The sequence below is a fragment of the Aquila chrysaetos genome, chromosome 19 (genome assembly GCF_900496995.4).
Source record: "Aquila chrysaetos chrysaetos chromosome 19, bAquChr1.4, whole genome shotgun sequence".
In the NCBI taxonomy this organism is placed as follows: domain Eukaryota; kingdom Metazoa; phylum Chordata; class Aves; order Accipitriformes; family Accipitridae; genus Aquila; species Aquila chrysaetos.
Window position 1 is genome coordinate 12714317 of NC_044022.1, and position 11115 is coordinate 12725431.

The window sequence follows — 11115 nt, forward strand, 5'->3', positions numbered from 1 at the left end:
AAATCAAAATCACTGAGGCAGAAAATTGTTCCAGGCTGGGAGACTCTTCTGGGGAAATATGTGTCCTCTCATGCTTCTGCCTAAATGTCCTTTTCAATCAATGATGGAAGGAGGACACATGCTGGTTAGACCTCTGGCAGTGCTTACATTCCTATGCAGACTTAATGAATGAGGAACAGTGAGTAGAGTACCTAGAAAAGGGACACTTCGAGGTCCCTTGTCTCAACATGAACATCAAGGGTGCGGTTTTGCTGAGGAAGAAGCGTGCAAATAAAGGAGGATTATTGCTAATACAGGGACACGCAAGCCTGGACTGCCTGGGTGTACAATGGAACAACCCTTGAAAACACTGACCCTTTCTCAACAACAGTGTCTATCCCCTCTTCCTTAGGTGCCCAGTTTGGGTTTAGCAGTGACTTAGCAGATGGGTCCCAGACCTGGTGGGGTGATTCGGGGCGACCTGAGTGAGGTACTGGTGCTCATAGTCCAGGTAAGAGCTGCCTCTGAAGAACAACTGGGGGTAGTTAAGGGCAAAGTTTACCTCTCTTCATTGGTTACATGGAGATTTTAGGAAAACTTCAGGCAGGGCCAATGTGTTAGGAGTTGTCCAAATCTGGTAGCCTGACAGAGGTGAAGCTGCTGCAGCTCCATGCCCCCAGGTCCAGCCAGCAGTAATGCTGAACGTGTATTCCCAGTAGGCACATGTACACACACATACACATATGCGCACACACACAAAGTCACTATGGATCCCCCGGCAGCTGGGCTCAGACAACCCATCCATCCAGCAGTTGCCCTGGGATGTGCTGGTGTCCCCTGCTGCTTCATGGATACCCACACAAACAGGTTTCTCCGCCGAACCCAGATTCCACAGCCTCCCCAGTTACTGACTCGGGCCCCAGGTACCTCAAGTAGCCAACCCACAGAACCCTGGTCTCTCCAGTATCCAGCCCTGGCTTATGGCCTCTTTAATACCCAGCTCCCAACCTCTTACCCCACTCACTGGCTCATCCAGCTGGATCTTTGTTAGTGCTTCCACACCTACATATGCACCCAACTGACATGCATGCACCTCGGTCTCTCCAGTTGCCTCACCACAGACATGGGGGCCTCCAGCCTCTGGTGCCACCCCAGGGGCTGTCACTGAGACCCCTCCACACGGGACAGAGCCCCTGGCCCAGGAAAATAGCTAGAAATGTGTTTTAGTGAGAGGCCAGGACAGACTGTGCCGGTCAGGTGCAGGTGAACACAACGGTCCCACAAGCAAACTGAGGGACTGTGTAGATATTGGTTGGCACTCAGTAAAAATTCTTGTGTATTTCGCGGGGTCTCAGTTTCATTTTGGCATATTCATGTCTCCTCTTGGTTTTTGAGTTTTTTGTCTGAAGGCAAGTGCTTGAAAAGGAGAGGGTGGCAATGTGCTAGCTGCCACACCATAGGAAGAGCCTGAAACCTCTCCTTCCCTTGTTTGAGGGAGATGTGCCGAAGGACACGCAGTAGGAAGCCAATGCAGACAGTGAAACGGGACATGACTTTGTAGCCCAACACTGTGGAAATTCCCAAGACAGAGGGAAGCCACTGCTTCTGCTTCCTCTTCCTGGTGCTGTTTAAGGTTTACCACTTGATGACTCTTCAAATACTTACAGTTCCCACAGCTAGTGCTGGAGTCCAGGACTGGCTGCCTTGGAAAGTAATTTATTTAAAATTCCCTGGAAAACAACCAGATGTTCCTTCTCACCCTCTGCCTGACTCAATATCCTCATGGTCACATTAAAATTTGGCCATAGACCCTTCGCAGAAATGTGCAAGGCAGCAGAACCTCTCTGTGCAAGCTGCAACACATGATTTCCTAACGTTCCCATCTCAGTCACCGGACTCATCTGATTAATCTGCATCTCATGTGTTTAAACATGCCTATGATGCCTTCGGAAAATAAAAGAAAAGGGGATAGAAGAAATAAGGACATAACTACTCCTTAGGAAACAAAAGAAGAAGAAATAAACAGAGTTATTGAATCGGGAACTATATAAACCAGCCTACAGAAACACATGAAGGAGAAATATTTACAGGGAAATAACACTTGTTTAGCAACAGAGTTAGAGAAGTTAAGCAGCATTTCACAAATCCCAGGATCATATGAATTGTAGCAAAGACTTTGGAGAAGTATCTAACACACAAAATTATTTTGTTCATGTCTGAAAATCGAGATGGATTAAGAATAATCAACAATGAAGTTTTCTTGGACTATGAACCATGAGGCTGAATCTTTTTACATCTACAAAAGCTTTACCCTTTGAAGAATTATTTTCCTGGTCATTTCAAATACCAGCTTCTGCTTTTGAAATGTCCTGTATCAGCTTTAGTCAATTACTCTAGACAAGCAATGTGACTTGCATTGGAAGTAATTTATTTTTTCCCAGGAATGAAGTCTGCTCTGCTGAACCTAGATATAATTAGGGGGAGCTACACTACAGTGAGTGTAGAATCATATACTACGTACATTATTTTTCCCTGACATTTGGGAAACTAAGTGAAGTACTTCCCAGCACGATTAAAATTTTCATCCTGTATTGAGCTCCTTCAAAGCAAAACTCGGTCATATGTCAGAAAAAAAAATAATGGTACATATTTGTATTTCTCCCTCTCACACTAGCATTTACTGTTTCCCTTTTAAGTTCTCCAAGGAGGCTCTGCCTCCAACAAGGACAGCAACACCAAAACCATTCTGAAAGGTGTCCAGTGTGTACTTGACAGCTTCCAGAGTTAGCAAACATGCAGCCCCTTCAGGCCATCTACTCTAGCGTTTAGCTGTCCTTGCAGTTAGAAATGTTTTCCTCAGTTTAGGTGTCTATGCTGTAGGTTCCCACATGTGTTCTGGGTATTTAAACTCCTCTTATCATTGATACAGTCCTAGCCAATACAGTCAATGAAGTATAGAGAGCAGTTCATCTCATCTTAAAGTCCACGTCACACAGTCAGTTGAATCACTTTCTAGAAACCATTGTCCAAAAGGAGTGTTTAGACACCTAAATAACTTACGGATATCTACACAATGAAACACTTAAAGCTGATTGCACCTTATTGCTCATTTGCCTGTACCTGAGACACCCACCTGGGCCTGGCTGCCATGACACAGGAGCTACAGAGACCTACATCCTTCCAGGGCATCTGGAGGTCAGGTCGGATTCCCTAGAGCATCTCAAATAGCACTAATGCTCAGGCAGCTGAATCCCAAACCTCATGTCTAAACTTAATCGCTGTTGTTTAAGACCATTCTAGAGTCTTGGAGAACAGTCACTGTTTCCCTTTTAGGAAAAAACTTTCATGTATTTAACAGCATTTATCATGGCTCCCCTTGCTCTTCCTTCCATGAAACAGTGAACACAGAGTCACAAAATAGTTACTTTCATTTTCCTTTTCCAGACTCACAAAAGTTCCTGTTGGGCTTTACGGAATCTTTCCAACCAGAGGTCATCTCTCTGCCTGGATCCAAACACACTGTCGCAGCTGAGACCTTACCTGTGCTGACAAGGTTATAAACATTATTTTACTTACCATGCATATGGGAACCCAGTTTATGCATTCCAGTAACATGACTGATTTTTGTTAATATCAGTCAAAACAAGTTGAATCATTTTAGCACTCACTTTTGCTAGCATCATAAGATTGTTTTAGACAGAACTTTTAATTAGCCGATGACAGCCCTACTGGAGTTATGATGCTGATTATTGCTAGATAAGATTGGTTCTTTGTACTGTCTTTTATATTTTATTATTACATATTATGACATAATATGCTATATTTTGTTAAATATTAAAATATATATATCATATATATAGCATAATGTTATTCATTATAATACAATGGTATGTTACTGTTATAAGTTATTTCTTATTATTTCTCCAGTTTGTCAAGACCTTATCCTACAAATAGCCTAAATTCATGATTCAAAAATACCTATGAAATGTAGCTCCACATTTTACCTGAATAGCATTTCCTTATTTATTAAACACACTACAAAATTGCCCAAAACAGAAGGCTCAGGCAAAGTAAGGACAGTAACGTTAGTTAAACACATTGCGTCATTACCTGATGAAGAAACTGTTATGCATCATTTTTACTAATCAGAGGATATTATACAGCATGAGTCAGACTGTCACTGATTGACGAATTAGCTATATAAACAGAGCTGAGAAGCATGTTCAATAGCTCAAGACTGAAACTGAGGCAGACAAGCTTAGACAAGGATGAAGACCCTTTCGCTTCTCCTGTTGGTATATGTGGCTGTCTCCTCTGCTTTTCCTGTGGCTCCAGAAGCAGAAGATGAGGGAAAAACCCTACGGCTCGTAGAGGTAAATATTTTTCAGTACATTTCTAAGTAAAACATAAGGTAGTGTGAAAATTATGTGGAACTTACCCAAAAGTCATCTGAATATTGTATAACTTCACTTTTCATGTTGTCAGTAAAGTGACAACAAAGCTATCAAAGCATGAGTTCTAGCAGCAAGGCTCTGTGGCTGTGCAGAAGTAGTCAAACTCAGCAATAATTTACATTTCGGAATGTGCTTTGAAACTTCCGGTATGACTGGTCTCAGTAACATAAGGGAGGAAACTTGGTTGAAGCAGGCATGTATTTCAACATTTTGCTGAATGGATTTTTTATGGAATACTTTGAAAAAAGGGGACATCTATGAGAAATACAACACTTACATAGAAACAACACTATTTATTGGAGACAAAATTGCTGAAATTTAGTAGGAAGACCTGAGTTCCTAATATCTTATTTTGTAGCTAAAAATAAATGACATGATTTGCCAAGTGCTGACTCTCTAGTAGTAGTCACCTGCTTTGTTGGGAATCCTGGCTGTGTGGAGTCTCACTGCCAATCTCTATTTCCTTGAAAGACAGCAGTTATAAGCTTCCTCATAACTTTTGCTGTAAGAGTAATTGGGCACCATAAATAATGTGGAATTAATTATTAACAGTAAATATTAGATTTTAAAGACATTTCTTCACATATACCACCTGTGAAACAAGAAATTCGGAAAACTATATGAAAACTCTAAGTTATATCTGACTCTTCACACCAACTCCTGGAGAAAATAGGCTGTTCTTGCTGCTGGTGAACACAGGGCATGTCAATATGGGAACAGTTCAAGATTACTTAGAAAATTTAAGTGTGACTGAAGGCAGTACTGATATGCCACAATGTTCTTCTTTTTTTAAACTCTTGTTCAGAGTTATCTACAGAATTTCTATGGTCTTCAAAGGCATGACCGCCCTCATGTAAGACAGAAGGGTGAAAATTCCCTTGCTGAAAAGCTCAAGGAAATGCAGGCATTCTATGGACTACAAGTGACTGGGAAACCTGATCTTGACACTTTGGAGATGATGAAAAAACCCAGATGTGGTATACCTGATATAGGGCAATACGTGTTCACAGCAGGGAATCCCAAATGGAAAAGAAATAATCTGACATACAGGTAACCTTTCCTAATCAGATTCAAAAAGATATAAAGCTAGCATCCTAATTTTGGGGGGTCTGAAGTAAGTACATTATGCCATATATGGATATCCAGAGTGATTAACTGATTTCTGGAAGAAGACAGGCACTCTAGAAGGTGGTATCTAAAATGAAGACATTATTAATTTTCATTCATGAAGGATATGTCTAAGATTTCTGACTTTTGTACAAGTTATTATTTTTCAGCTAAAATGCTGTATTCTTAACAATATATAATGTGCTGGGCTTGCTTTGAAGGATTTTGAATTACACCCCAAAGATGAGACAAGCCGATGTAGATGAAGCAATCCAAAAAGCTCTCAGTGTCTGGAGCAACGTGACACCATTGACATTCCAAAAAATTGAGGACAAAGAAGCAGATATAATGATCTCTTTTGCTTATAGAGGTAACATTGATATGTTTACATATTAAATAGCCATCTGCAATCATAGAAATAATTTAGGATTCTAACTGATTTTTTCCCTCTTAATTTTAGACCACCAAGACAACTCTCCTTTTGATGGCCCCAATGGGCAGCTGGCTCATGCTTTCCAGCCTGGTGAAGGTATTGGTGGAGATGTACATCTTGATGAGGAGGAAGCCTGGACAAAAGATGGAAGAGGTAAGGACTTTGTAACTGGATTACTTTATATTTCATTTATATAGTTTTACCTCATACAATCTTATCTCGTGTGATGCTTAGTTCCTGAGCCTGATTACAGGCAAAAAGTGAGCAAAAGCAGCAGAACTTACCTTTTTTAAATTGCTTTGCTCTTTTTTTTTGCCATTTGTAGGAATCTATTTGCAGAAAAAAAGATTTTTTAGGTCATAGTGGTTTATAATGGCAACTAAGTGAGCCCTTAAAAATACTTTTTTTGTTCAGATAAAACCTAAAACTTGGATACAGGAAGATCTGGTGGTAAACTTCTCAAGTCAAATCCTTTCTCTTTCTTAAGCTAACACTTCAAAGTTTGGTGCTAACTAGGGTATTTGAGTATCACCAAAACTATTATCTCAGTGTTTGTTTTGAAGGTTTTTTTCTGTTGGATCACTGAACCTCCACTTGTTGGCATGATCCTCAATCTGAGCAGTTTATGTGATAGCAGGAGAAACAGGGTTTGTGTTTAAGTCACAAGGACACTAGAGAAAGGACAATGAGACCACAATTAAGGCTGGACGTTCTTTAAGTACTCATATAGCTCTTCTGTCACAATATTTTTGAGTTGTGATGTTGATTGATAGCATTACTTACAGCCTCTCTTGTACCTGTAGTGTATTTTGGGAGGATGCATAACTGTTCCCCATTTAGTCAACTGTGCTGAATACTGAAACAGATTTTACCTTGTTTCATATGATTTTTATTCTACAGGCTACAATTTGTTCATTGTTGTTGCCCATGAGCTTGGCCATTCGCTGGGTCTGTCTCATTCAAATGATCCTGGAGCACTGATGTATCCAACTTACTCCTACACGGATCCCAATGAATTCCTTCTTCCTCAGGATGACATTGATGGCATTCAAGCCATCTATGGTAAGAAATAATATTTTTATTTAATATTTCTACTTCGGAGGCTGGTGAACAGTAATAAGAATATATTTAAAATATGGTTATTCCACCAAAATGAGAGATTTAACTGTTGCTGAACAATGAATAATGAAAGACAGAAATTTCCTGGAAGCTAACCTCAGCTGAGGTCCAGTTCTGCAAAAACCTCATTTTGGAAAAGATAAACACAACTGATTTTATCAACATTAAAAGCCTGCTTTCAGTGACAGACTCTTAGTTTAAAACCACATGCCTTCTCATTCTCTGTGAAGAGGGTTCTTGGTGTCCTCGAGGACCTTCTAAATGCTGTCTTTATATTTCTCCATACTTAAAGATAAAATATTCTTCCTATAGGACAGTCTAATGCTGCTGTGCAGCCAACAGGACCCGTAACTCCACAAGCTTGTGACCCAAATTTGACATTTGATGCCATTACTACCCTACGTGGAGAAACAATATTCTTCAAGGGCAGGTAACAACAATAAGCATATATATTATCTCTTTAAAATATTCAGTAGTTTAAAAAAAATCTGTAATCCATGAGGGAAAATGTCCTTTTGGAATGTAGTACAAAGAGAAGCCCTAGAAAACCACTATGTATTTACACAAGCAAAAGTTCTCAAATCATGAATCCTAGGAGCCCTAGTTGACAAGAGCAGTGAAGGAGATGAGGGCTTGTAGGTTGCTTTCCAACTGTTCTGCTGCTGTGGCCACTGCTGCCACAGACTTGTCTCTGAACTAGATTCAACGAAGAGCAAAGCAAGAGCATTCATATATTCCTTAGCAATGTGTCCATGGGTCCCACACTGTAACCTTTCTGCTACTCCTCAACACAAGAGCAGGGGCAGAACTGAAAGTGCTGTTATGTAGAAAGATGCCTGTTAGGTGGTTACTGAAGCCAACTCTTAGCCTGCTTGTTCTACAGAGAAATAGAAGGCCTTATATTCATCTTGCCTGTTTTTTAGCATGCAACTTAGGTGCTAAAGATAAGAGTGCAGTCGCTCTAGATTTCCTTTACATTCAGTGGAGGGGGATATTCACACCCAGGTACACATCTCCCCCATGTTATACTCCAGGATCTATAATAATTATTTTGCACTTATGATAGGAGTGGAACTATTTTATTACATCAATTTTTGTTTAAACCAGATACATGCTGCGCAAACATCCTGAGAGGACAGAGGCAGAGCTCAATTTTATCTCACTGTTCTGGCCAAAGTTACCATCAGGAATTCAAGCTGCTTATGAAAACATTGAGAGGGATGAAGTTTTACTTTTTAAAGGTAATGGAATCTGAAATTGTCTACTTTTTCTGACCAGTTACTCACTGCTCCTTTGCAAACTATGCAATTACAAAAGTCAAATTACTTTTTAAGGAAGATCAGTGAAACAGAGATTCTTACAGATCTGCAAATAGTTAAACGAGAGGTGCATAGAGTTATACTGCTGTAAGGGATCTCCAGCGGTCATAATCCTGAAAACTTACCCCTCTGTTATAGTTAATGCTCTGAAAAACAAGACCTGAAAATAGTTTCCCTTCTTCAGGTCTAGTTCTCTTCAGGCAACAGCATTATGCTTTATGCAGAAGGATTTTTGCTGAATTCGGTTGGTAAATACAGGAATTTGTACACTACTGTTATTGATATGCTTATTAGTATTTTGTGATATTTTGGAAAAAACAACAACAACAACAAAACTTTGGTGGAAAAGCATACTGTGAGAGGAAAATTGTTCACTGAAAAAAAATCAGTCCTTTTCATTAAATGTCTCAAATACGCTTTAAATGTCTCAAATAACTTCATTACGCACATATTACAGTACATGATATATTACCGTATATAAATATAACTGCATCTAAAATTACTAAAGCATTTTGATTAGACATATGCCCTTCGTAACAGTTTAATTTAATGCACATTGTCTAGTTTTCAAAATATTATATGGCTCTATAATCAAGTAGCATATTACAGGAATTTAATAAACTTAATATCTCAACCCAATGTCAATGGATTAACTCATCAACCCCCAGCCCTCCCCAAGTTGTTACACAGACACATACTTTATATTAATTTGAAAAAAATCTAGGAGAAGTACTATCCATACACCTTATGCTTCTAATTTTTTACTCATATAAACAAAAGACATTTCCATTGTCTTCATGATGTAGTCCCAGTGTACGAATTAGAACCATTTTCTAAAGTAATAACCTGAAAGGAATAATATGGATATCTAAGACACATTGTTTGCTACTCATCTAAAATGCAATTAAATGCTGTTTATAAATAGAAAAAAAAATTAAATGTGCTTATATTTTTCAGAGGATAAATATTGGGTTCTCAGGGGATATGACATTGCACCTGGCTATCCTAAACAAATCTATCATTTGGGGTTCCCAAAGACTGTTAAAAGAGTTAATGCAGCTTACAGTGATGAAGCCACAGGAAAAACATACTTCTTTATAGCTGACAGATACTGGAGGTAAGACTTAATGTTCATTTACTAGAAGGCATATCTTCACTTGTCCCTGAGAACTGATGAATTACTATAAAATTCAAGTGCAATGATGTTTAAACCAGATATACTCCAGAAATTTAAACAGGATTCTCTGGAAGTTTAAAAATTTTAAGCACTTGCTAGGAAATGTCAACTTTTCTATAGAATTTTTTTGACATTCATTAGGTTCTTGTAGCAGGAATGTAATTACTTGCAAGTGAATGAAACATCTGCCCAATAAAAGAGTGATTTTCTAGTAAATTATTCACTTTTTCTCCACAACAGTGCTGGGTTTCTGTGCAATGTTGTGATAGTGTCCACTTTTCATTCACATTTCAAACAAAATGAACTGCTAATAAAAAGGGTTGTAACTGAATTTCTCTGTGAACACACTATAAATATTTTATTGTACAGTTGGTCGTATTTATAGTTCAAGTGTAGCTCATGACAAATTCCAGAGAGTAATTTTGTTTAAGAAGTACACGGTTGACACTAATACAAGTATGTTTCAGGACTGTGCTACCATCTTCTATTCCCAAGTTTCATGTTTTGCTTTTATACTGAACTGGATATCCAGTGCCTTGAGATAGAAGCTCATTTTATATGCAAGTGGTGGCCAAGGCTCTGGACAGTCCAGAAATGCATTAATAAATTCCTGGGCTGCATTTCCAAGGTCCTTGAGAGCCTTGTTACAAACTTTACCGAAGGCAGGATTTTTGAATCTCAAGACACTCATAATGTGCGAACCTTAATACATAACAGAAAGGATCAAAAAGCTACTTCAGCTAATCTTTATAAGACTTCATAGTAACAGTAGATTTGCATATGTGTATGAATTTGCTTTGGACTTTCAAAATATTGTCTGCTTCCTCACAAATTGTAATGATGTTTCTTGTGTTAAGATATGATGAAAACAAAAAATCCATGGATAGTGATTATCCCAGGAAAATAGTCTCCGACTTTGGAAAAATTGGCAGAGTTGATGCTGTTTTCCAGAAAAATGGTAAGTAAAACATAGCCTTAATATGAGTTTACTTGAATATTTGGGCTTCTGTACATAGAATCATTTGTTTTCAAAAACCTGTTATTAACCTTAATGAGATGGAAACAAAAAATAGCAAGTATACATGGATGGATTATGTTGGGTATTTTTTTCCCAAAATACTGAAAAGAAGTCACCTATGAAATATAATTGGATTAAATTTTATTTCTAGGCTATGTCTACTTCTTCCATGGAACAACTCAGTTCCAGTTTGATCCTCGTGCCAAACGGATTGTCAGAAAAATGAAGAGCATCAGCTGGTTTAATTGTTAATTGCAATGTTTTTCCATATGCACACTGTATGTTTCTATGTGCTGACCTTTTCAGCATTTCGTGACTATCAGGTCAGAATGGATTTCTGCCCAAATGCTGTGGAAGTATAGTCTTAATAATTATTTACTGTAAACAAATACAGTTATATAATTTATCACCATTTCACCTGCTATATTAAAGTTTCTTAATAAATTATGTTTGTCATATCATTGTGTCCTTGACGTCTTATTTGTACTAATACTCAAGAGCCAAGTCTA

The 11115-nt window shown here is 38.5% G+C and overlaps 1 protein-coding gene across 1 annotated transcript; it reads left to right on the top strand.

The window, feature by feature from the left end:
• The first annotated feature begins 4208 nt into the window (after positions 1-4208).
• Positions 4209-10858, top strand: LOC115353351 (interstitial collagenase-like). The gene is made up of 10 exons (XM_030042644.2): positions 4209-4352; positions 5239-5483; positions 5762-5910; positions 6001-6126; positions 6874-7035; positions 7405-7522; positions 8200-8333; positions 9369-9528; positions 10446-10546; positions 10758-10858. Exons 1-10 carry the CDS (start codon positions 4248-4250, stop codon positions 10856-10858), a joined length of 1401 nt encoding a protein of 466 aa, XP_029898504.1. The 5' UTR covers positions 4209-4247.
• The last annotated feature ends 257 nt before the right edge of the window (positions 10859-11115 follow it).